Source organism: Chelonia mydas, chromosome 7, assembly GCF_015237465.2.
Source record: "Chelonia mydas isolate rCheMyd1 chromosome 7, rCheMyd1.pri.v2, whole genome shotgun sequence".
NCBI classification, from domain to species: domain Eukaryota; kingdom Metazoa; phylum Chordata; order Testudines; family Cheloniidae; genus Chelonia; species Chelonia mydas.
This window is the reverse complement of record NC_057853.1, coordinates 47,864,104-47,891,177: the sequence shown is the minus strand read 5'-3', so window position 1 is coordinate 47,891,177 and position 27,074 is coordinate 47,864,104. Positions and strand designations below refer to the sequence as shown.

General features: G+C 52.8%; 1 protein-coding gene across 3 annotated transcripts in view; it reads right to left on the bottom strand.

The window, feature by feature from the left end:
- The window catches only part of GNAI2 (G protein subunit alpha i2), a 191,510-nt gene that overhangs the window by 9,189 nt on the left and 155,247 nt on the right, over positions 1-27,074 (bottom strand). For all 3 annotated transcript variants that reach the window (XM_037903986.1, XM_043550568.1, XM_037903985.2), the window contains 2 exons: positions 12,428-12,557; positions 10,532-10,685 (listed from right to left, as the gene is read on the bottom strand). In XM_037903986.1, coding sequence (XP_037759914.1) covers positions 10,532-10,685; positions 12,428-12,557 — 284 coding nt within the window. The remainder of the gene's footprint in view (positions 1-10,531; positions 10,686-12,427; positions 12,558-27,074) is intronic.

The window sequence follows — 27,074 nt, the reverse complement described above, 5'->3', positions numbered from 1 at the left end:
GAGGTAGTCTAGGACAAGGGGAACTGGGGCTGATTGTGGTTCAGATCCTCTTTGTCGGGACCAAACACTTCCACTTGGCCAGGTACGTGGCTCGAGTGGAGGGTCTTCTGCTTCCCAACAGGACTTCCCTGACCGAGTTCGAACACTGAAGTTCCAAAGGGTTCAACCATGGAGTTTCTACGCTGTGAGGTGGAGGGACTCCAGGTTGGGGTGCTGCAGCCGGCCGTGGTCCTGCGAAATTAGGGATGGGCAGATGGGGAACACTATTGGTGTGACCACTGAAAGGTTCAGCAATACGGTGAACCAGTGTTGGCGGAGCCACGCTGGTGCTATCAGGATCAACGAGGCCGTCCTGGTGAACCTTGAGGAGCACTCTGTGTATGAGGGGGAACGGTGGAAACGCATACATCAGATGCCCCACCCAAGATAGGTGACAGGTGTCTGCAATGGAGCCTGGGCTGTGGTTCAGGAAGGAGCAGAACCTCTGGCATTTCCTGTTGCCCCATGTGGCGAACAGGTCTGTATGGGGAAAGCCCCACTTCTGGAAAATTGAGTGGGCGATATCCGATCTGAGGGACCGCTCGTGTCCCTGGAACGAGTGGCTGAGGTGGTCAACCAGCTTGTTCTGCACCCCAGGAAGGTATGACGCCTCCAGGTGTATGGAGTGCGTGATGCAAAAATCCCACAGGGTGAGGGCTTCCCGACAGAGGGAAGAGGAGCGAGCACCACCCTGTTTGTTTATATAAAACATCTCTGTGGTGTTGTCTGTGAGTACTGATACGCACCTGTCCTGGAGACGGCTCTGGAATGTCTGGCATGCCAGGCGAACCGCTCTCAACTCTCGGACGTTGATGTACAGTGACAGCTCTGCCTGGGACCTGAGGCCTTGGGTTCTGACACTGCCTAGATGAGCTCCCCAACCGAGCGCTGAAGCGTCCTTAACCAGGACAATCGTCGGTTGGGGCTTTGTGAAAGAAACTCCCGCACAGACCATCTGAGGTTGGAGCCACCAGTGGAGGGAGCTGAGTATTCGCGGAGGGAGGGTCACTATTGAGTCCAATGGGTCCCTGCCCTGCCTGTGCAAGCCACGCTTGTAGAGGTCAAAGGCGGAGCCTGGCGTGTTGCACCACATATGTGCAGGCGGCCATATGTCCCAGAAGACCTATACAGTTTCTGGCTGTGGTGGCTGGGAAACGAACGAGGGTATGAATAATGTCCGAGATTGCTTTGAAGCGTAGTTCTGGGAGGAACACCCTCGTGACTGCAGAGTCCAGGAGGGCTCTAATGAACTCTATCCTTTGAGTGGGGGTCAGGATAGACTTGGGTTCGTTCAATATAAGGCCCAGCCAGAGGAATGTGTCCCTGACCAGGGATACGTGCTGCGCTACCCTTGTTTGGGATTCTGCCTTGAGAAGCCAGTCGTCCAGGTATGGGAAAACCTGGACCTGGTGCCTGCAGAGGAAAGTTGCCACTACCCCCATACACTTGGTGAATACCCGAGGGGTGGTGGGAAGACCAAACGGAAGCACCCTGAACTGGTAGTGATGGCCACCGACTACGAACCTGAGAAAACGCCTGTGGGAAGGGATAATTGAAATATGGAAATAAGCGTCCTTCAAGTCGAGGGCAGCGTACCAGTCTCCCGGATCCATTGAGGGAACGATGGCGGCCAGAGAGACCATGCAAAACTTCATCTTTTTTAATGTATGAGTTGAGGTCCCACAGGTCCAGGATATGCAGAAGCCCCCCCTTGACCGTGGGGATAAGGAAATAACGGGAGCAGAACCCCTTGCCCTGAATTCCTGAGGGACCTCCTCTATCACCCCTAGTGCTAGGAGCGGTTGAACCTCCTGTAAAAGAAGTTGCTCGTGAGAAGGGTCGCTGAAGAGAGACGGGGAAGGTGGGTGGGAGGGCGGTAGGGAGCAGAATTGGATAGAATATCCCGCCCCTACCGTGCTGAGTACCCAGCGATCTGACGTGATCTGAGCCCAAGCCCGGTAGAAGCAGGAGAGTCGGTTCACAAAAGGACGGGAAGGATCCGGTAAGGCGACTGGTGCGCTGTCCTCATGCTTAACTTCAAAAGGTAGGCTTAGGGCCGGGGGCTGTTTAGTCGAACTCTGGCCTTGGCCCAAAGAGGACTGTGGGCGCCTCCTATTGTTTCTGCCCCTCCTTCTAGGTGGGTCCCATCTCGGGGGTTCTTGGTAGAAGCCAGATGGGGGCTGAGGCCTAAAAGGTCTTCTCTGAAGGGCAGGGGTGTGCAGCCCCAGAGATCTCAGCGTGGCCCGAGAGTCCTTGAGGCTGTGTAAACATTTGTCCGTATTTTGGGCAAACAGGCCCTCACGGTCAAAGGGAAGGTCCTGTACGGTATTTTGGACCTCGGGAGAGATACCCGAGACCTGGAGCCATGCACTACGTCTCACAGTGATGGTGGTGGCCATAGTTCTAGCTCCCAAATCCACCGCATCACGGGCTGCTTGAAGAGCAGTTCTAGAGACCACCCTGCCTTCCTCTAGGAGGGCTCCGAACTCCCTACATGTGTCAGTCGGGATAAACTCCTGGAACTTGGCCAACACCTACCAGGAATTAAAGGCATATCAGCCTAGCGCTGTCTGTTGGTTAGCTATTCGAAGCTGGAGACCCCCCAGTTGAATAGACTTTATGGCCGAAGAGGTCCAGCTTCTTTGAGTCATGTGACTTAGGAGCGGAACCTGGTTGACCCTGCCACTCCTTATGATTTACCGCATCTACGACCAACGTACCCGGTTGGGGGTGTGTAAAAAGGTGCTCACAGCCCTTTTGTGGCAGAAAGTAGTGTCTCTCCACACCCTTAGCCATCAGTGGTATAGAGGCTGCAGTCTGCCAAAGCACATTGGTGGTAGTCTGGATAGACTTTATGAGAGACAATGTAACCCTGGAGGGACCCTCCGGGGCGAGGATATCTACTGTGGGGTCTAAGTCCTCAGCAACTTCCTCCACCTGGAGTTAAGGTTACTTGCCACCCTCCTAAGTAGGTCCTGGTGGCCCTTGACATCCATTGGTGGTAAAGCAGTGGATGTGCCCGCCACAGCCTCATCAGGCGAAGAGGAGGAAGACGTTCCCGGAACCGGGTCCTCCTGCCCCTCCAGTTGTCTAGAGGCTGGACATGGTAACTCAGGAGGCCTGACAACGACCGGCTGAGTGGCCTCTACCGTCAATGGAGTGGGAGCTGTGGCTCTGCGGCTGATCGACAGTCACATCCCGTGTAGGGTCCTCTGGTGCCCTAGAGGAGCGGCGTGCCGTCGATGATGCTGATGGAGGGGCATGGGGCTGTTAAGATTAATAGCAAGAAATGTTAAGAGTAATAAGAAGGGTTTCTTCAGGTATGTTAGCAACAAGAAGAAAGTCAAGGAAAGTGTGGGCCCCTTACTGAATGAGGGAGGCAACCTAGTGACAGAGGATGTGGAAAAAGCTAATGTACTCAATGCTTTTTTTGCCTCTGTCTTCACGAACAAGGTCAGCTCCCAGACTATTGCACTGGGCAACACAGCATGGGGAGGTGACGACCAGCCCTCTGTGGAGAAAGAAGTGGTTTGGGACTATTTAGAAAAGCTGAACGAGCACAAGTCCATAGGGCCGGATGCGCTGCATCCGAGAGTGCTAAAGGAGATGGCGGATGTGATTGCAGAGCCATTGGCCATTATGTTTGAAAACTCCTGGTGATCGGGGGAAGTCCCGGACGACTGGAAAAAGGCTAATGTAGTGCCCATCTTTAAAAAAGGGAAAGAGGAGGATCCTGGAAACTACAGGCCAGTCAGCCTCACCTCAGTCCCTGGAAAAATCGTGGAGCAGGTCCTCAAGGAATCAATTCTGAAGCACTTAGAGGAGAGGAAAGTGATCAGGAACAGTCAGCATGGATTCACCAAGGGCAAGTCATGCCTGACTAATCTAATTGCCTTCTATGACGAGATAACTGGCTCTGTGGATGAGGGGAAAGCAGTGGACGTGTTGTTCCTTGACTTTAGCAAAGCTTTTGACACAGTCTCCCACAGTATTCTTGCTAGCAACTTAAAGAAGTATGGGCTGGATGAATGGACTATAAGGTGGATAGAAAGTTGGCTAGATTGTCGGGCTCAACGGGTAGTGATCAATGGCTCCATGTCTAGTTGGCAGCCGGTATCAAGTGGAGTGCCCCAGGGGTCGGTCCTGGGGCCGGTTTTGTTCAATATCTTCATAAATGATCTGGAGGATGGTGTGGATTGCACCCTCAGCAAGCCTGCAGATGACACTAAACTGGGAGGAGTGGTAGATATGCTGGAGGGTAGGGATAGGATACAGAGGGACCTAGACAAATTAGAGGATTGGGCCAAAAGAAATCTGATGAGGTTCAACAAGGACAAGTGCAGAGTCCTGCACTTAGGATGGAAGAATCCCATGCACCGCTACAGACTAGGGACTGAATGGCTCGGCAGCAGTTCTGCAGAAAAGGACATAGGGGTTACAGTGGACAAGAAGCTGGATGTGAGTCAACAGTGTGCCGTTGTTGCCAAGAAGGTCAATGGCATTTTGGGATGTATAAGTAGGGGCATTGCCAGCAGATCGAGGGACATGATCATTCCGCTCTATTCGACATTGGTGAGGCCTCATCTGGAGTACTGTGTCTAGTTTTGGGCCCCACACTACAAGAAGGATGTGGAAAAATTGGAAAGCGTCCAGCGGAGGTCAACAAAAATGATTAGGGAACTGGAACACATGACTTAAGAGGAGAGGCTTAGGGAACTGGGATTGTTTAGTCTGTGGAAGAGAAGAATGAGGGGGGATTTGATAGCTGCTTTCAACTACCTGAAAGGGGGTTCCAAAGAGGATGGATCTAGACTGTTCTCAGTGGTAGCAGATGACAGAACAAGGAGTAATGGTCTCAAGTTGCGGTGGGGGAGGTTTAGATTGGATATTAGGAAAAAATTTTTCACTAGGAGGGTGGTGAAGCACTGGAATGCGTTACCTAGGGAGGTGGTGGAATCTCCTTCCTTAGAAGTTTTTAAGGTCAGGCTTGACAAAGCTCTGGCTGGGATGATTTAGTTGGGGATTGGTCCCGCTTTGAGCAGGGGGTTGGACTAGATGACCTCCCTGATATTCTATGATTCTACCACTGACACAGGTCTAGACCCTTGGCCTTGGGCCTGATGATAGGACCAGGGGTCCAAAAGGGCCATTGTACTGGGCCCTGCCACTGGGGTGGCCAAGTGGCTATGGGCGCCGCTTGCTCCGCCGGCTGATGGTGCCGGGACCAAGATCGGTAATGACTGCGTTGGGACTGTGAAGATTCGGCCTCTGACTCCGACAAGTATCCAATGCCGACCACAGTGGAGCAGAGCCCGATGGTACCGGAGAACGGTGGCGAGGGGACAGAGACCGGTGCCATAGCATCATGGGTTTACCACGGTGCTGGATTAGTGGCGGTGCCGTCATCGGTGCTGGCATCGCTGTCCCCAATGGTGCCGTAGCCATCGGAACTGCCATCATCGGTGCCACCGACATCGGTGCCGAAGTCATTGGTGGCATAGTAGTGCCCCTCGGTGCCGGGCACACTGCTGCCGTCGGTACCGATGCCGGTAGCTGATTCTGCAGGCCCGGATCTCGCGCATGCGGGTCCAGGTACTGCGACGTCATATCAATGAGATCGCGGGCTGCCTCATAGGTGTCCAGAGTGGAGGGGAGGTCGAGCTCTTCCTCTAATTCCCCATGTGTAGGAGACTCCGTTCCCGCCGGACTCAAGGGCTCTGCAGCCGGGGCCGAGGCTGAGAGCGTTGGCTCTTGATGGCTTTGCCGGGGGTGTCCAACCGGAGGACGCACCCCACTGTGATCACCCTTCGGCTTCCTGACAGGGGAACGACCTCTGTCCAGTTTCTTTTTCTTATGTGGCACCGGAGACTGGGATCGGTGCCGACATGAGGCACTGGCATTGTGTGCCGGAGAATAGTGCTGGTGGCTCCTTGCCGGGTCCTTCCTCAGTGCTGGGACATCCCACGCTGAGGCCAGCGCACTGCGTACCGAGGAGACCGGCGCCGGTTCCGTCTGCAGCTGAAGGGCCGACTCCATCAAAAGGAGTTTCAGGCGGTAGTCCCGCTCTTTCTTTGTTCTGGGTTTAAAGCCCTTGCAAATAGGGTACTTATCTGTTTGATGGCCCCTGCCAAGACACTTGAGACAATTGTGGGAATAGGCTTCCCACATCTCTCGCATGCTTTAAACCCCTGCGGCCGAGGCATGCCCTGGCGCCGGGGAAAGTAGAACGAAGGGGGGACGGGGGAACCCCTTGGAAGAATAATAACTACAACTATTAATAACTTGAATAACTATCTACACTGAAGACAAAGGAAACCACTAGGCTAAGTAACTTGTGAGCAAGCACTAAGCTGTTCCAACAACCACCACAGACGGTAAGAAGGAACTGAACGGGCAGCAGGGTGGCAGGGTCATATATACGACGCCATGAGGGCGCCACTCTAGGGGTCTCCACTGCCAATCCGACGGGTACCGCAAAGGAAAAGCTTCCAGTGGCGTGTGCACACACCCCTATTGGAATGCACAGCAGCAATCACTTGAAGAAGAACTGGCTGTTCCAAAGTTACCTTGGGCTGGGACTGAGAGCAGCTGTGCTGCAAAAGAGACGCAGACGTGCACATGGGGTTAAAATCCAACATATTTTCCCCTCGATCACATGATTTCCCCTCCCCCATCAATTTTTCAGAAAGCCTCAGAGCTAGACGTTTACAGCTATTATCCTCCTGAACGTCACTTCTCCATCAGATCGACGCACTGCTGTTCCAGGAGGGATGGGGCACCAGGCTCTATGCCCTGATCGTTCACACAGCATCATTTGAGAGGAGTAGATAGGCCATAGGCCCCAGTTTGTTATTGTAGGGTTGCTACAGACCAGCAGGCTGCTCCAACCCTGGCTGCAGGGTGTGCCCATGCTGGCTTGCTATGGCAGGATGCAGCTGGGTGCTGGGTTTGAGAGGAGCTGCACAGCAGCAGGTTTGTTCTGCTGGCGTGGGGCAGAGGAAGGGGTTGTTGTAGGGTTGCCGAGGACAACTTTGGTTTAGTTTGGGTTTGGGTTTTTTCAAGAAAAAGCAGGTGGAATTTTAGGCCCGCCCAACTCACAAGCGGAGAGAGGGGAGGCTGGGCCAGAGCTTAGAGCACCAGCCTAGAAGGGGAGACCTGGTTCAATCTCCTCCTCTCCCACAGACTCGGGGTGCGACCTTGATCCTGCCACTCACCACTCAGGCCCTCATCTGTACAACAGAGCGACAGCCCTGTCCTGCCGCTCGGGCGGCGTGTGAGGATCACAATGAAGACAGTGAGGTGCCCAGATACTACAGCCAGGTAAGTGCCTACGGGAAAGTCAACACTGCGAAAAAAGATGGGTTCTTAACTTAAGTTAGGTCACTCAAGTCAGGGTCCATCCACTCTGCAGTGGGAAGAGCCTCTGATCCCAGGCAGACAGACTCACACTAGCAGGGCATGAGCCTGTTTCCCCGGGTTGGGAGGTGCGCTCAGAGCTGCACTGTAGACTAGGGGTTCTCAAACTGGGGGTCAGGACCCCTCAGGGGGTTGCAAGCTTATTACATGGGGGGTTGCGAGCTGTCAAACTCCACTCCAAACCCCACTTTGCCTCCTGAATTTATAATGGTGTTAAATATATTTAAAAAAGTGTTTTTCATTTATAAGGGGGGGTCGCACTCAGACCCCTTCACAGCTATGTGAAAGGGGTCACCAGGACAAAAGTTTGAGAACTACTGGTGTAGCCAGACCCCTAAGACAAGGGGACAGTATCCCTTCTAGGTCAAAGCTACTTACCCCCAAGCCAGGCCTGGGCGCCTGGCACATGGCGGGTGGGGTGGAGACCCAGACAGCCCATACAGAGCCTGAATACAGCGTTCTGCCCACAGCCAGAGCAGGTCCGAAGGCTTGAACTGGCTGGCCAAAAGGTATTTCACCCCCTAGCCCAGACGGAAGCAGGTCTGTCCACTGGTTCCCTTCTGTATGGAAGGCAGTCACGATGCGCACAGCTGCCAGTAACCCCAGGAGAGAGCAGCTCAGCCGCTGTGCAGTTAAACCCCAGCCCAACGTGCCGCTACCCTGTACAGAGCCCCCCACTGCTGGAGACTCCACTGAGCCCAGCACGGGAGCCTTGCTAGAAGGAGCCAGACACAAGCTACTGGCCTGGTAGCTTATCAGCAGGGACTGAGCAGGTCTGTAGCTTGCTGTTTCCTGTCCTCCTGACCTTGCATGCCTCTGGCACTTCCTCCGTGCAGAACAAGCGTCACAGAGGAGACGCCCTCAGGTTTTCAGTCTCACAGCAAGGGCCCGATGAGGATTTGCCAGTGCTGTCAGGAGGTGCTGACAAAACAATGCAGACTAAATGGAGCCTGCATGCTGCTGTGCTCACCTTCTCTTCCCTGCCTCTCTGGGGCCCCTGGGGCTGCCCTGGAATCAAACCCCCATTTCAAGGGCTCACAGGGATTAGTGACCAGGGAGAGTTAACGACACTGTGTTTGTACAGTACCTGGCACAGTGCGGTCCTGTCTGGCACAGAGGTCCCAGGTGCTACGAGCTGGCACTGCTGCCCTTCAATGGACAGAATGAGACATGCTCCCAGAGCTAAACCCAGCACAGGGCCACAGCTGGAGAGGTCGAGGCCTCTCAAAGAGGATCCACGTGCTATGCTGCTATGCCAGGGATTAAACCAGAAGCAGGAGCTGCTATAGCTTGAGCTAAAGAGTCAAGCTCCGTAGCTGTGGCTGGAACAGACTCACCCTCCGTGGGCTGGGCAGAGCAGGACGTGGAACTTGGCCAGTGGGTTGTACTCTGAGCTCACAGGGGCCCTGGAGAGCAGTGTAGTGACCATCACTCCCCGTTGGGCCCAGGTTTCCTACAACTTACACGGATTTTCAAACCCGCCTCTCCTCCACCACGGCCACAGCCACTGGACTGAAGTGGTACACAATAGGCAGGCATCCCAGTTTGACAAGGCAGAGCCACTATGTGGAAGAGGCCAGCTGGTCTCCACCTTGGGAGCCCCAGCTTCCCCCCAGGGCTGGGAGAGGGCAGCTCCTGATGGAACGCCAGGGAAGCTGGGACTCCAAGGTGCGAGTAAGGGACCGGCTTTGCACATCAAGCGCTGGGGCTCAAGCAACTCCCCAATCGTTTGAAGTACATTGGGGCCAGTGTTCAACTAACATGACCACCTCAAATAGGTAGGATCTCAATAAGTCCAGAGAGAGCATCTCCTAGAGTAACTTTGGCAGGCCTGGCTTGGCCTGCATGCTCCCAGCCTGACGGCACTGAACAGGGCAGCTCCATCGTCCCCTCTGACAATGGGGTTTGCCTTGAAGTTTGCAGTGGCTTCATCCTGCCCCTGAACCGAATCCTCTCTGAGCCCCAGGTGTTGTGACCGCCTGGGCTGTGATGCAGGAGAAGCTGTGCTAACAGCTGGCCTGGCAGGAAGCAGCTCACAGGGCCATTCCAGGGTACCTGGAGGAAGCGAGAGCTGAGCAGAGATCTCCCCAGCACCTCAGGCCTGCTCTAGCACATGATCAGATAAGTCCTCGGCATCTTGTGCATGGAACCCACGTCGCTACTGCTGGAGCTAAGCTCCCAGACAGCAGCAGCCAACTCCAGGGCCTGACTCAACTCAGCTGCCATGTACAACCACAGGGTTTGGATGGGCTTTATACCCAACCCTGCCCCACAGCTAAATATAGCAGACAGCCACTCTAACTCAGGTAAGACCCCCTTCCAGGGGGCTCGCCCTCCGGTCAACATCTCAACAGAGCTGCCCTCTCTTACATCCCTTCTCACATCAGCAGGAACAGCGACAGAGCTGGATTTTCCCACTGTCTGTCCCATTCACAGGGGGAGGCAGCCCCACTGTCAGTCACAGGAGTTTCCTGGTCTAGCTGCGGCTGCACAGACCTCTGGGTTCAGTTCCTCTGGCACCGCCAGGAGCCTCTCAGCTCTTGGTGCTATTCTCAGTCTCTTCAGACCCCTATGTATCTTGCATGAGACCTATTGCATCTGACCTAGTAGCTGAGCCTTTATACTACACTCATCTCTGTACCGTCCACATGCTCATTTCACGCATTCCTAAGCAGATGCCTCTCGTGAGATCTGCAATGGCACCCAATTGCTCCTGACAACACAGGACCTCCCATTTGAGGTCACCTCCTCCCAGCCATGACCCATACTAACAGGCAGAGATCTCACGCAACAGACCTAGTAAGGTCTATGTATAAACAAGATAGTCGAACCCTTGGCGTTTTCATTTCTACCTCCTCCCCGTGGCCTGTGAGTGCAGCCTAAAATACCAGGGTGTGGCCACATGATCTTCAAATGGGGAAGGTCTGGGATGGAAATTCTAGGAGCTACAAGTTTATCCTCCACCCAGAGCAGGTGCTGAGCGACAGACCACATCCCAGAGCCATGTGGAAGTGGCTGATTCGCCACCCGCTGGGAGCCAGGATGGGTTTCACCCTGGCGAGAAGCAGCACATTACCTGTGTACTCGGGGAAGCAGATGGTCAGGGGGCTGTGTATGATCTTCTCCTCAAAGAGGTCCTTCTTATTCAGGAAAAGGATGATGGATGTGTCTGTGAACCACTTGTTGTTACAGATGCTGTCGAACAGCTTCATGCTCTCATGCATCCGGTTCTGTCAAGACAACCAACCACAGGATTCAGTGAGCCAGACGGGACCCAGACAGAGCAAGAATTGGGTTAGGAGCTGGGGAAATGGCAGGGGGAAAGGCTGCCTAGTGGTTAGGGCATGTGACTGGAATTCAAAAGACCCAGATTCAATTCCCTTGTCCCCCAAAACTCCCTGTGTGACTTTGTGCAAATCACTTTGGACCAGATCCTCAGAGGAGTTTAGGGGGTCTCACTTCCACTAGAATCAAATTCCTTCATGCTGTAGCCAAGTTCAGTCGAAATCAATGGAAGTTTGCTGCCTAAATACCTTTGAGTATTGGGCCTCAGTTTCCCATCTGTACAATGAGGCTAATACTACTCCCCTGCTCACGGGTGAGTGATGGGGCCATACAAGGACGTCAGACAGACCGGCATGAGTTGGGGAAGGTCTCAGGAGCCAGCAAAGCCAGAACCTCTGCCTTTCACACAGAGATGATCACTGGATTTTGGGGCACCGTGTCTCAACTCTGGAGAAGTTTGGGCACCAACAGCCTCATGCATTTCCGGTGTTTCCTGGATGGAACTGCCTCCAACCATTCCCACTGGAGTCTAGCTAGCCGGGGGTGCTCGTGTCTCCTATGTTTAGGGGCCTAGGCACCCAGGTTAACTCAGTTCTAAGAGAATTCTGAGAAGCTTTAAAATGTTTTAAAGCCATAAATCTTATTGCAGAGCAGTTTTCAGAGTAGAAAGCATGTGGGGAGGGTCACGATCAGCTGGAATTCCTAGAAGCCACATGAAAGCATCAGAGGGCAAGTTTATGACACTTGCACACAGGTTTAATCATCATCATCATGTGGAGCCACAGAAAGCGGAAGAAAGGGAAGAGATAAATGTGCTGGGGCATTGGAACGAAAAGGGAGGACCATTTGGCTGTTAGGCTATTATCATATCCCAGCCTGGCACAAGAACACTGCACTGCTGGTGCCAAATTGCCAACGTTACAGAGCACTGAGACAGCACCCTTCCCAAAACGTCAGCCTCATCACTGTGGAGTACCGGAATTTTGGGACAGAGATGGTGTTAACCAAGTTACGCTCAGCATACCTGCAGGACCCATGAGCTGCCCAGTGTATCGCTGCAATCACTAAAGACCTCGTGGAACTACAGAACAAACCATGGCTAGAAGGCAGAATTGTTTAGCAGTGAGTAATGAGCCACTGGAGCAATTTACCAGGGGGCGTGGTGGATTCTCCATCTCTGGAATTTATCTGTCAAAACTGGCTGCTCTTTGGATTGTTTGGGGGCAGGTCTTTGGCCTGCTCAGACTAGACATACCCAACGGTACCTTCTAGTTTTGGCAGGATCAGGTGGCTAGGAGGCAAACCCACAGCTTTCTACTGCCCCAGATGAGGGCTAATGAGTCTGCTGAGATGCCCAGTTCCTGCACGCATCTAACCTACAGACACCCCTCGTTTCTGTCCCCCGTGTAAGAGAGGTGATGCAATGGTAGCCAATGAGGGTGGGGGCAGGTGAGGAGAGGATGCCAGAGAGGGATAGAAGCATCCAGTGGGAGCAAGGAGATTAGAGTGCCGGGGGGGTGGGGGGTGGTGGAGAGAGAGAGGCCTGGAACCCAGCAAACCCCCTCCCCGCTGAACATGCACGGATCCGGGGGATTGAGCTGGAGACACCCAGCCCATGGTCCCTCATGCTCGTGCATTTCAGATTAGCTCCGACGCAGGGCCAGATTAGCCCCTCTCCTGTCCTTACCATCTCCTCGTCCTCAGCCAGAACCAGGTCGTAGGCGCTGAGAGCCACGCAGAAGATAATGGCTGTCACGCCCTCGAAGCAATGGATCCACTTCTTCCTTTCCGACCTCTGGCCGCCCACGTCAAACATCCTGCAAGCAAACAGCCAGCGTTACAGCAGGGCAGCTTCTCCCCCACTCCGTCCATTGCTGAGCCTCAGCCTGATCTATGACTCCCCAGTCCAGAGAGGGAGAGCCGGCTAGAGCTGAGACTGGGAGCCACTTCGCCCTACTACCAACTGGCTGGGACACGCTGGAAGGTCTCGTCGCCTGCACGGGCCTCAGTTTCCCCACCTGTAAGACCAACCTCCCAGAACTGAGAGGCTCAATTAATTAATTAATTAGGCCCAGATCTTCAAAGGGTGCTTGGTAGCTGTGATAAATGAAGGGGGGTAGCTCCCTTTTATGGACACCCAGCAAGCCAGTTAGCTATAAAATCCCTCTTGGTAACTGTTCTCTACTTGCTTTACCTGTAAAGGGTTAAAAAGTCTGACAGCTATGCATAGGTAAAAGAAAGTGAGTAGGCACCTGGCCAAAAGAGCTAATGGGAAAGCTAGAACTTTTTAAAAATCGAACCTTTTGTCTGTCTGTGGTTGTTCTTCCAGAGAGGAGACACAGAGCAGCAATGCTGTAAGAAGTTTAAGCCAGGTATGAAAAATAAATCTAATCATACCTAGAAACTACTCATTTGAAACCCCAGATATGTAAGTAGATCAGGGAATGTCTAGGAAGATGCGATTAGGTTTATCTCTTATTTCTTTATGGCTTGTGGACTCCTCTGTGCTAACCCCAAATGCTTTTGTTTTGTTTGTAACCTTTAAGCTGGACCTCAAGAAGTTATTTTGATGCTAAATCCTTGTAAGTGGTTCTTTTTAAAATCTAGCAATAGCCTGAGTTTCCAGATGTATTTTCTTTTTGTTTTTAATAAAATTTACCTTTTTTAAGAATAGGATTGGATTTTTGTGTCCTAAGAGGTTTGTGCACATGTTGTTTAATTAGCTGGTGGCAACAGCTGATTTCCTTTGGTTTTCTTTCTCAGCTCTTCCCCGGAGGGGGGTGAAAGGGCTTGAGGTTACCCCACAGGAAGGAATTCCTAAGTGTGCCTTCCTGGGTTTTCAAAGGGATCTTGCACTTGGGTGGTGGCAGCATTTACCCATCCAAGGTCAGAGAAAAGCTGTAACCTTGGAAGTTTAATACAAGCCTGAAGTGGCCAGTATTAATTTTTAGAAGCCTTGCGGGCCCCCACCTTCTGCACGCGAAGTGCTAGAGTGGGGAATCAGCCTTGACAGCAATTAAACACCACTGAGGACCTGAGCCTAGGAATCCGCAGGCTGCCTGGGGATGCTCAGGAGTGCAGAGTAAATCATTCTTATTGAGAATCATTTGCTCACATTACTTAGAAACCCCTTTGCCATCTCGGAAGGATTAAGTGGCGCGGGCACCAGCCCAGATGACTAGCTGCTGTTCTCTTGGCCAGCCCGATGTGCCGTTCCCTCTGCTAAGTCAGCAAACTCCTGCCTCAGCTCCCGGGCACAGCAGCATCGCAGCAGCAGGTCGGACACGAGAATTTTAGCTGCATTTCGGCCCTGACCACACTACAATGTCTAAGCAAGTCTGTAGCCAGCTGGTGACCTGGATGGCTCTAAAATTGGGGTTTGAGTCCTGTGCCCTCCCGGAATTCCCTCCAAAGGACAGATAAGTTCTCCTGCAACTGACACAACTGACTGGGGGAAATCCTAGAGCGTCTCTAGCACAAAGAATCATGGGATGTTCCCTCAGCACACATGGGTGAGTGCAGAGACCATGAGGATGCTAACAGGGGTAGGGCTCTGTGGTGGGACACGCACACCCAGGTACAATCACCCAGGCTGGCTGTGCAGTGCAGACATAGGATTCTAACACTGGATAGTTAACTTGGGGATAAAACTGCACCTTCACTAGGAAAAAAAAAAGTGTGTTCTTAACACGAGTTAGCAAGTTTAACTGGTTAAAATCCCAGTGAAGACAAGTTAGCAGGTCTACTTGGCTAAATCCTAGGTTGCTCCAGTCTTTATCTCAACCTGCTAATTCATGTGAAAATGCCTTGCCTTCACTGCAGTTTTATCTCATGTCAGCTAACCTGAGTTAAGAACAAACCTTTTTTCCCTGGAGAAGACAAGGTCTCACAGACAAGCCATTTAAACAGCCACCTCCGTTCCTGGGAAGTGTAAACTTCCCTTTTCCCTTCCAGCATCCATGCCCCATGGGAGGTATTTCTGCAGCTTGCAGGCAAGTGGGAAGTGCGCTGTGGCAAGCAAGGATGGATCTCTGGGAAGACGCTGTCGGCAAGCACTGGGAAGCAGAGGCTGAGGCCTCAGTAGCCTTGCACACATTCAGACAGCTATCCTAGCAGTGCAAAGGAAATGCAAGGCTCGGGAGTGGATTACACTCGTCACATGTAGCGCTGCTGAGCTAAATAGGATAAGAACACGGTGTTACAGCACAATGTGCGAGGGCCAACGGGGTCAGCATCTTGCTTGTTTAGAGTGAGTGCTCTGAACGGTAACTTGCCAGGCACACGCAAAGGCACCAATTCCCCTGGGCATCAGTGGAGACTGGGCAGGGGATCAAGAGCTGGGACCTCTGGAGTTTTATTCCTGCCTCTGCTGCTGAGATGCTGGGTGGCGCTGGGGTAGTCACCTCTGCTTTCTGTGCCTCGGTTTCCCCATGAGTGAAAGGGGGATGATCAGACTCACTCATGACTGGGTGTGGGATGGCTTCCGTAGTTAAGATGCAGAAATCATTAAGATTGCCAAGTGGTGCACATTGTCAGATAACGACAGCACCGCTTCCTGTGCGTCCAGCAGGCACCTGCTCACATTAAACTCAGGGACTCTGGGTATGTTAGGCCTGGACGACACACCCAGTGGCACTTGCGTAATTAACAGTGTGATCTGAAACCAAATCGGTTTCAGTTTGTAATTGACTCAGGCTGTGTCTACACTTAAACTGCAAGAGTGGTGCAGCTGAAGTGCTTCCGGGAGCCACTCACTGCAGTGATGTGAGGGGCTCTCCTAGCACCAGAGTTAACCACTTCCCTGAGAGGCCACGGCTAGGGAGATGGACGAATTCTTCCCAGTGCTATTTCACTGAAGGGTAGGTGAGCTTAACTACATGACGCAGGGGTGTGGATTTTTCGCATACCTGAACATGTAGACCTGGCCTTAAACTTAACCAATTTAAGAGTGTCCACACAACACGGGTTGCATAGATTTCACTAAATCAGTGCACAGGCTGTGTGTAGAAAAAATCATGCCACACTGGGGTAAGATCAGTGCCCTGGATTCAGCTGCACTGGTCCGAGTCCCTAATGGGCACAGATCAGTTTGGTTACAACAGTGCATCTTTCGGAGACAGATCAGCCATGCATCTACCTGCTCTCTAGTCACCTGCCAAGCCTCCTCAAAACAGAAAATAGGCTAGAGAAAACCTGCATTTCTGAGGTAGGAAACAAGCAAAAACACTTATTAAAAACCCTTTCAGACCTTTTTCATACATTATTAAAGCACATACTGTGACAAAGTTGGGGATCTTTGTAGTCTTTCACATGAATAGTGTGTGCGCTCCTCAGCTTCCCTCTGTACTGCATGTTTAACAAGGTGGTGGGAGAGGGTTTGTTGTTGCAAAGGACCAGGTGTGACCTCGCCTAGCAGCTGGGACCGCCGGACAATGGCCTGGAGATGGGGAACCCTAACAACTGGTGACCTGGTGACTAAGAGGCTCACCCCTGCTTGGCAGTCAGCCGGTTCTGGCCAGTGGGAGGACAAAGGACTGAGAAGAGAGGACCCTGGTGACCTGAACAACCAGTTCCAGCCAGAGGGGAACAAAGGACAGAAGAGAGAGGGCCCCAGCAACCTGTTTACCTGGGAGGGAAGACAAAGGACAGGGCTGTCACATTGAAAGCGTTCCCCGCAAGGACCATACGGGGCCAAGAATGGGCACGACCTGTGAGTCTGTAACACACTCACAAAAGGGCCGAAGTTCAATTTATCCCCTAAGCAAAATGCCTTACACAATGATCCGTTTTAGAAACCCAGCCTTTATCTGAAGATCTCTCTCTCTCTCTCTCTGCAGGATAATGCAAGGATTGCCAAGGAGAGGAATCTTCGCTATAGATTTATTTCTCCTTATATCTGTTCTATCTAGGTTATTATATTTAAATAGCTTAGCTTCTCCCATGTTTCTAAGCTCCTCCCACAATTGAAAAAAGAGACACCAATCATCTGATGGTGATGGCTGTACCACACTGTAAGTGCAGCAGTTGCAATCCTGAATGCTCTGTGGCTTTGCTCTTCAGCAAACACTTGCTCATTTCACTTGTAAATTACCTTAGCTTCAAATGAGGTGGGTGAGGTAATATCTTTTATTGGACCAACTTCTGCTGGTGAAAGAGACAAGCTTTCAAGCTACACAGAGCTAGAAGATGGGGGAGGGGGGAACTGTGATTTGTGGAGTCGATATTTATGATATGTACAATATTTCCAGTGTTGCTGTTAGTGGCCCTAGGTGCTGAGAGAAGCACTTACATGGGCATTGCTCGCCTTAGATCCTCTTCAGAGGACTAAGCATGCTGTAGTCCAGTGGTTCTCAACCTATTTATCATTGTGGCCCCCACAAACCCCTATGCCCAGCGCTCTCCGCCCAGAGACTCCTCCACAGAGTGGGGCCCGCAGCGGAGAGCTGTGTGCAGGGCAGGGGGCAGAGACCCCGAACCTGGCCCCTGCTGTACATGGCTGGGCGGCAGCCCGCAGCTGGCAGCAGCCGGCTGGCCGGACCCCGCTGCATGGAGCCGGCGATAGCCGGCAGCCCAGAGCCCGTGGCCTTTAGCACACAGCTGAGCCGGGCTGCAGCTGTACGCTAATATGATCGTATGTGGCCTGTGGGCCACAGGTTGAGAACCACTGCTGTTGTCTTTCCAGCTAGGATGAGGAGTAGCCAAGATGTCCTAATCTATATTCCATGGACTCCATGAGCCACCTTTGACCGCTAGGCTCCTTCTGCAGTGAATCCTAGGCCCAGTCTCTTTTGGCGCACACAGCTGGCTCTCTCTCCTTGCCCACAGAACCTATGGAGCAATAAAGTACGAAAACTGGCAAAACCTACAGAACTGCATTCCAACTTCCCCTGCAAACTGCTCGCTATTGAAATCCTCTGGAGATGTGTTTTTCTTTGCTTGACGACTGATCGGCATTTCACATCATCGTTTCAGCCACACAGATAACAGGACCGGAACTCTGTCTAGTCTCCCCACAGCTCCTGCTGGAATGAACGTACTAAAGCAGGGATGTGTCAGCTCTCTCTGAACCACCACGTACACCAAGGAACAACTACCCTCTCCCTAAATCCTTGTCTTCACTACACAGGAGGGTTTTTAAGCTGTGGCGACTAAAATGTGCGAACAAGGCAATTTGCACCCGTTAGCAGGTCAGGGTAAACACTGAGGGAGCGCATGGTTCACCTCAACGCACTGACGCACGTGAGAACCACGAAGTGCCTAGTACACACTAGGATGTTACCGTGTGTTTGCTGCCACATGGATAAAAAAAAACAAACCAGATCCTCCTCTCTTCCAAGTGTGTGTGTGTGTGTGTGTGTGTGTGTATGTGTGTACCATGCCCACCGCCAGGGGGTTTGACAGACCCCACGCTAACTCTCAGCGCTGCTGGCCGAAGGAACCGGCCCTGGCTGTGTGCAGTGGGACTCTAGAGCTCTACTCCTTTTGATCTCCAGTCACCTGTCTGGAGTTCAGTAAGGCACTTGATACAAGTCCACCAGGGAAATCATCAGTTAAATTGGAGAAGATGGGGCTTACTCTGAGAATTGAGAGGTGGGCAAGGAACTGGTTAATGGGGAGACTACAAAGAGTCCTACTGAAAGGTGAACTGACAGGGCGCAAAGAGGTTACTAGTGGAGTTCCTCAGGGATCAGTCTTGGGACCAATTTTATTAACATTTCTATTACTGATCTTGGCACAAAAAGCAGAAGTGTGCTAATAAAATTTGTGAATGACACAAAGCTGGGAGGTTTTGCCAATACCAAGGAGGACCCGAATAGCATACAAGATCTAGACAACCTTGAAAACTGGAGTAATAGAAATGGGATGAAATTTAATATTGCAAAGTGCAAGGTCACATACTTGGGGACAAAACAACAACTAGTTTTGCTGTAAGCTGGGGATGTATAAGGTGGGAGCAGCAGAGGAGGAGAAAGAGCTGGGTGACTATAAGCAGTCAACATGGTATGCCCATGAAAAAGGCTAATGCAGTCCTAGGATTCATCGGGTGAGATATTTCCAGTAGAGACAGGGAAGTGTTAGTACCATTACACAAGGCACTGGTGAGACCTCATCTGGGACACTCTGTGCAGTTCTGGTCTCCCATGTTTAAGAAAGATGAATTGAAACTGGAACAGGAGCAGAGAAGGGCTATTAGGATGATTCGAGGAATGGAAAACCTATCTTATGGGAAGAGAGTCAAAGAGCGTGGCTTGTTTAGTCTAGCCAAACGATGGCTGAGGGGAGATATGATTGCTCTCTATAAATACATCAGAGGGATAAATACCAGGGAGGGAGAGGAGTTAGTTAAATTAAGTGCAAACGTGGACACAAGAACAAATGGTTGTAAACTGACCATTAACAAGTTTAGGCTTGAAAATAGGCAAAGGTTTCTAACCGTCAGAGGAGTGAAGTTCTGAAACAGCCTCCCAAGAGGAGCAGTGGAGGCAAAAACCCTAATTGGCTTCAAGACTGAGCTTGATAAGTTAATGGAGGGGATGTTACGATGAGACTGCCTACAATGGCATGTAGCCGATCTGCAACTGCTAGCAGCAAATATCTCCTATGGCCAGTGATGGAACAACTAGAGTGGGAGGGCTCTGAGTTGCTACAGAGAATTCTTTCCCAGCTGTCTAGCTGCTGGATCTTGCCCACATGCTTAGGATCTAACTGATCGCCATATTTTCCCCCAGGTAAGATTGGCAGAGACCCCAGGGTTTTTTCCACCTTTCTCTACAGCATGAGGCACGAGTCACTTGCAGGTTTAAATTAGTGTAAATGGTGGATTCTCTAACTTGAAATCTTTAAACCAAGGGTGGACAAACTTTTTGGCCTGAGAGCCACATCCGGGAATAGAAATTGTATGGTGGGCCATGAATGCTCACAAAATTGGGGTTGGGGTGCAGGAGAGGGTGAGGGTTCTGGTTGGGGGTGCAGGCTCCGAGGTGGGGCCAAAAATGAGGAGTTCAGGGTGCGGGAGGGGGGCTCCCAGCTGGAGCCTGCACTCCCTATGCACCCCACTGCCCCAGCCTGGAGCCCCCTCCCGCACCCTGAACTCCTCATTTTTGGCCCCACCTCGGAGCCTGCACCCCCAACCAGAACCCTCACCCTCTCCTGCACCCCAACCCCAATTTTGCTCTGGATGAGGGGTTTGGGGTGCAGGAGGGTGCTCTGGGCTGGGGCAAGGGCTCAGGCTCCAGGCGACGCTTACCTCAAGCAGCTCCCAGAAGCAGCAGCATGTCAATTCTCTGGCTCCTATGCGGAGGTGTGGCCAGGCAGCTCTGCACACTGCCCCGTCCGCAGGCACTGCCCCTGCAGTTCCTGGCCAATGGGAGCTGGGGGCGGGGCGGGCTTTTGGGCAGGGTTAGCATGCAAACAGAGCCCCCTGGCTACCCCTATGCGTAGGAGCCTGAGGAGGGCTATGCCGCTGCTTCTGGGAGCCACATGGAGCGGCCCCCAACCCTGCTTCCCAGCTGGAGTTTGAAGGCCAGCTTAAAACAGCTGGCAGGCCGGATCCAGCCCGCGGACCGTCGTTTGCTCACCCCTGCTTTAAACCATAATTTGAAGACATCAGTAACTCAGCCAGAGGTTAGGGATCTATTACAGGAGCAGGCGTGTGAGATTCTGTGGCCTGTAATGTGCAGGAGGTCAGACTAGATGATCATGATGGTCCCTTCTGGACTTAGAGTCCATGAGTCAGTATGGTGCTGTGACAACCCCCAGCAGCTCTTTCTAGCTAGGGCTGCCACAGACCCACTTTCCAGGCGTGTTCAGAGTTGCAGTTAGTTTCTGTAGGAATGAGGTTCTTGCTCCTTTTTCTATCCTGGGGGCCTGCAGGGTCAGCACAGGTACAGCAGGGTAAGGCGGAATCCAGCTCACACAGCAAGAGAATTGTGAGCCGAGCTCAAGTGCAGTGTGCCCGAGTCACTGAACAGACCAAGGCATGTCTTCAGGGGCATATGTACTCAGTTAGTAGTGAGCATGCACGAAGGGGAGCAACCCAGCTTGACTCTCAGACCCCAGGGTGGCCAGCACTTACTCCCACCATTTGTCTTATGGAATAAGTGAGACCTGAATTAGGAACCCCAGGAGGCCACCTCCTTCCCAGACCCACTTAGAAGACCTGAGCCTCCCTATGCAATAGCAGACCCTCCAATGGGTAGAACTCTGCACGGATACACAAATTATATCCGCAGATGTGGATATCTGCACCCGCAGGTATAAATTGTGTATCTGTGCAGGGCTCTACCAATGGGTCAGGAAAGACATCGCTCCCTCCGCTGTCCGGGGCAGGCGCCAAGGCGCCAAACCCAGCCCTTTTCCTGCTGCTTGGATTTCATGGTAACTCTAAGCAACAGCACAGACACCTCTGCCCAAGCTTCCTCCCCAAGAGGGGCTGTCCCTCGGGTTTTCCTCCAGGCCCCCCTCTGGCCCAGCTTTCCCTGCCCCAAAGATACTCCCCCACCCTCTCTAGCTGGAGGCACCTGACTCAACAGGAGCCACCCACGGCTTTGGCACCCCAGCCGCATGTGACCCCGCAGAAAAGCACGGCGTTCCCACACAGCACTGAGTAGCTGATGCCCAGTTACTATGCATGCAAGGGCCAGCACTTGGGTATAAACACGGAGAAGGGACAGTGTCCTCTACCAGAGCCACGACTGAGCTCCCTTCCCTACCCCAGGGCACGCCCTCCCCTTCTTGCAGCCCAGGACATGGAGAGTACGGAATTCGCACAGTTGTCAGGCGCTGGATTAAACATGAAATCAGTCTCACCAGGATGGGGTCGTGTCCCCACTCTGCTCCACAGGGCTCCTCATTACTGTGGTATGCTGTCAGCGCAGGACATGAACCAGCTCAGGATGAGCTCTGCCTTGCCAACATCAGCTGACATGACCCTGCTCAGCAAAGGCAGGAGGGCTCCCCAGCCTAGCGAGGACTGAGGCAAAGCATGTGATTTTTATTTAGGTCAGAAAACTGGGATTTAATTTGTTTGACCCCTTTTATGCCTCTCTCTCTCTCTCAATGGCTTCACGTTAGAGCCTCCAAGGCCTGTAAAAACACAGGAGTTTGTAGAGAAGAAAGTTCAAAACCTGTAGCAATTATGAGGGCACAGGAGCCAGGATCCCTTCTGGCTACATCTGCCTGCAGAAAACAGGCTACCCTTGATCACAGACACCGAGCCATCAATAGGACTTTGCTTCTCTCCCAAACATTTCTAGCTTCTTCAACACAGCCACTGATGGCAAAAGAATGTAAGTGATAAAAGAGAGGAACATTCACATTGTAAAGCTATTGCACAGGAGCTACCTAGCAGCTATTGGGTAGGATCAGACGTGGCTGCTGTTAACCTAGGCGATCATGTACGGGGCCCCTGGAAAAATGGAGCGGGGTGGTTAGGCCTTCTGTATGGAAGTGGTGGAGCACCAACAGTTTGCTGTTGTAATGGATTTACTCACATAGTCTGTGGATTTGCACACTGGCCAGGAAATAATTGTAGTGTACCAAACTTGCACAAAGAGAGTTAGGGGTGTGTGGGGGAGAGAAAGAGAAGGGGGAAGTGGGGGAGGAGTGAAGCCATTCAGCCGCTGCAGTTTTACAACACTCCCTGCCTGCCAATGCTAGGGCCCTGAAGGAAGAGCTAGCTCTGGGATATTCCAGAAGTGTGCTGCTGTCACAAATAATGCTTCACATTTACACCTGCATCCACAGAACTCGGGGCACTTTACAAACAATGGGCCCAGTAAATATGATTTTCCATGCTGTGTGGATGGGGAAACAGAGGTGCAGATTTGGGGACAGAAGTAGACCTAGTTTCCAGCCCCACACCCTGGCTGCTGGACCATGGTTCTTTGTGATCAGCTGGGGCTAGACTTTACTGCTGTTTCGAATGGTCACTATGAAGAGGTCACCCCCCTCCAGGAGCACGGTGCTCTTGCCGCGTGTTCTCCTGGACAGAGTTCACTCAGGCGGTTTGGCTCTGTCCCCTAGATACAGTCAGGGCGGTAAAGTCACTTTAGCCCATTCGATTCCCTTGTGTGCTCTGGCCTGTGTGAAGCAGGAGGTCAGATCAGATGGTCAGAATGGTCCCTCCTGGCCAATAGGTCTATAACTTACCAGCCCAAACTCTTGAGAAAGAAGAGCCCCCAACCAGCCCATGTGAAAAGTCTCCTGGTGCAGCACTGGCAATGAGTGGCTAGCTCTGGGATAGGAGCATGGAAAGGGGGACACTGGAGTTAATGGGCTTCTCTCTAATCAGCCAGCAAGAATTTCATTACAACTGAAATCTAGATCCTCCTCCTAGCCCACTGCCATGCCGCTAGCAGGGGTGCACGGCCTGCCGCGATGGGCCCTTTCCAACGGGCTGAGCAATCTGTTCAACAGTGTGATGAAGCGGACCCAGGAGTTCCAGCTCAGAGACAGAGAAAGGAAACCCAGCATCCCAGGAACATGTAAACATGCAGGGCCCGGCCAGAAGACGGGGTGTGAAATAATTAGGGTGCCTTAGCGCACTCACTGAAAAGCTGCTCCACCTTCGGCAGCACACACCACTCCTGCAGTGTGCGTTATATTCCTATTCCTCCCAGAGCTCTCCTGCTGGGGGTCTCCAGTATGGTGCTGTGGTAGCCCCTGAACTGGGGCCATGCCCTGGCAATCCCCAGCAGCTCTTTTTACCTAGCCAAAAAGTAAGTATTTTGCAGTGTTCATCATGTTTCCCTACATTTCCATGGGGGCGGGGAGGCTGGGAAGAAATTATAACCAAGTATTTTTTAACTTAATGTTCTTAAACTCCATAAAAGCTCAAAGCCACCACCATGCCACCTGGACTGAGCTCCTTCATATTGGGCAAACCTTAGTTCAGGGGTGGGCAAACTATGGCCTGTGGGCCGCATCCGGCCCATCAGGGCTTTGGATCCGGCCAGCGGGATTGCCAGCCCCGTCGTGCAGCGGGGCCAAGGCAGGCTCCCTGCCTGCCCTGGCCCTGTGCCGCTCCCGGAAGCAGCCGGCACGACGTCCCTGTGGCCCCTGGGGGAGGGGAGGGCAGAGGGCTCCGTGCGCTGCCCTCACTTGCAGGCACCGCCCCCTGCAGCTCCCATTGGCTGGAACCAGAAAACCGCGGCCAATGGGATCTGCGGGGGAGGTACCCGCAGGGGAGGGCGGTGCGCAGAGCCCTCTGCCCCTCCACCTCTTCCCAGGGATATGGTGCCTGCAGCTTCTGGGAGTGATGCGGGGCCAGGGCAGGCAGGGAGCCTGCCTTAGCCCCGCTGCACACCGCTGCCACCCTGGAGCCGCTCAAGGTAAGCAGCGCCGGGCCAGAGCCTGCATTCCTCTTGCACCCCAACCCCCTGCCCTGAGCCCCCTCCCGCACACCACCCCCCCCACACACACACCCCGCACTCCCTCCCGCACCCCAACCCCCTTCCCCACCCCTACATTCATGGCCCTGCATGCAATTTCCCCATCCAATTTCCCCTCAGGCCAAAAAGTTAGCCCACCCCTGCCTTAGTTCACCTGCCCCGTGCTGTTTTTTGGAGGTGCAACATCTGGTTTACTTTCTTGGCTGTACACCATCTCCCCTCTGGGAACTCCACCTGCTCATCAAAGGCTGGTCCATGACCAGCACTGATGTCTTTGCACATAGGACTCAAGCTGGGTGACTAATTCCCACTAGTGAGACAAGGTAGGTGAGGTTATGTCTTCAGTTGAACCGCATTTTGCTGGTGAAAGAGACAAGCTTCTGAACTCTCTCTTCAGCTGTAAGACGGGTACTCAGTGTCACAGCTACAGACAAGCTCAAACAGATAGTTTGCCCTTCCCCACAACATCCCTGTATTTTGTCTGGTTCTCTGCAACAATCTGCATCTTCCTTAAATCTGACATACTGATCTCAGGGTATCTAAGAAACAGTGAAGCAGACATTTAGATTCTTGATGACATTTTCTACGAAACCCCTATTATTTTAAGAAGGGCCTATATTTTTGGGTCAAAACTACTCCTCATCAAGCAAGAAAGCCTGAAAGTGGCTGAAGTGCATGAACATCACCCACAGAATTATTGCGCAGACTTTTCTGGAGGAGGATGTCCCTGAAAGCACAAGGCAACTGAAAATCCAATCTACAGTCTCCAGAGCTTTTCTCTAGCGCAATGTCATACACCACTAAAAACCATGAAGGCCAGATCCATTCCCAGACAGACAGGTATATAGGTAAGTGACTCAGGGTGGAGGAACCAGATTCCCGGGCAGGCTGAAGCCCCTTTTTCCACAGCTGAGCGGAAATCCCACAGGACTGTGATACACAAGCACCGCTCCACTAGCTCTCTCGCCCAACACCTCCATCTCCCTGCTGTGCTCCCACTGGGACATAGGGCACCAGAAAGCCACTAGCATTTTAAGCATGGGATAGTTGAACTCTGCTCAGAGAAGGTGTACAAAATGCCCATGGCCACTGGAGCACTGGGTACACTAGCGCTGCTATCAGTGACTCAAGACCTTTGTAAACTAGCTCTCTGAGACACAGACAAGCTGGCACTTCAGATAGAAGGAGCATCAGGGGACTCTGACTATGTCTACGCTTAAACTGCTGCAGAGTGTCAGTCTAGACACTACACCAGAGGTGGGCAAACTACGGCCCGCGGGACCCTTCTGCCCGGCCGGCTGGCCCCTCTCCCCCGCAGCCTCAGCTCACTGCGCTGCCGGCCCGACCCGGTGCTCTGTGCTGTGCGATGGCGTGGCTGACTCCAGCCGGGCAGCACAGTTGTAGCACCGCCAGCGCGGTAAGGGGGAGGAGGGATTGGATAGAGGGCAAGGGAGTTCGGGGTGGTGGTCAGGGGGCGGGGGTGTGGACAGGGGTCGGGGCAGTCAGAGGGTGAGGAACAGGGGGGTTGAATAGGGGCAGGGGTCCCGGGGGGGCACAGTCAAGAAGGAGGGGGGTTGGATGGGGTGGCAGTCAGGGGTTCCTGGGGTGGTCAGGGAGAAGGGGTGGTTGGATGGGACAGGGGTCCGGGGGGGGTTGGAGGGGGGCAGTCAGGAATGAGAGGAGGGGTTGGATGGGGCAGGGGGTCCAGGGGGGATGTCAGGGGACAGGGAACAGTGGGGGTTGGAAGGTTAGGAGTCCCAGGGAGGCCATCAGGGGGTGAGAAACGGGGCAGGGTGGATAGGGGTCGGAGGCCAGGCCATACCTGGCTGTTTGGAGAGGCACAGCCTTCCCTAACTGGCCCTCCATACAATTTTGGAAACCCGATGTGGCCCTCAGGCCAAAAAGTTTGCCCGCCCCTGCACTACACTGATGGGAGGGGTTCTCCCATTGCTGTGGTTAATCCACCTCCCTGAGCGGCGGTAGCCAGATTGATGGAAGCATTCTTCTGTAGACCTAGCGCTGTCTACACCAGGACTTCCATCGGCTTCACTGTTTCTTTCCGAGGTGTGGATTTTTCACATGCAGGAGATGCAGCCCTAAGACACCGAGGTGACGATTCTATCCTATTGAGAGGGACATGTGGTATCCCTTTGGTAATACCACTGGCTGAGCAGGGGTGCTCACCCTCCATCTCGTCTTTGGTCCCCGAGAAGATACGAGCTCGCACCACACTCCCAGCTAAAGGGAAGGGGAGAGCAGACTGTTCAATTACCCGATACAGGTTTCTGCTGCTGGGGATCAAAGTCCAGGCTCAGTCCCCAGTAACCACCATGATGCAGGTGCCTACAATGAAAGGGACGCTGCTGCTTCCATCTGATGCGAAGCAAAGGGGGGCACTAAACTTGCTTACACCGATTCAGGCTCTCACCTTTTCAAGCCAGTGTAATCTCATTCAATTCGATTTCATCGTCCCCTGGAATGGTGGGAACATGAGGACACAGTAACCCAATGTCAGGCGGCTCAGGATTTTGCTATTTGTTGAGAGTGATCATCCCATTAACCTGTTTTTAAAGTCACCCCAATAAAATTTGCTAGGAGATTTCGCCAGCAGCAGCAGCAACCATGAATGCCATGAAACAGCTGATCGGGAGGGGGAGGCACTGATCAGGGGGGCTGCTGGTGGGTGGGAGGCTCTGGGAGCGGGCGGGGGAAGGGGGAGCTGATATGGGGCTGCTGACGTATTACTGTGGCTCTTTGGCAATGTACATTGGTAAATTCTGGCTCCTTCTCAGGCTCAGGTTGGCCACCCCTGATCTAAATGTGGTGGATGTGCAGCTTTTCCTAGTCAACCAAAATAATCCATATTCCAACATAGGGGCTCAGATGTGATGTGCTTAGCTAAATAAAGTGCATTACAAAGCCACAACCCTGCTGACAGGGGTG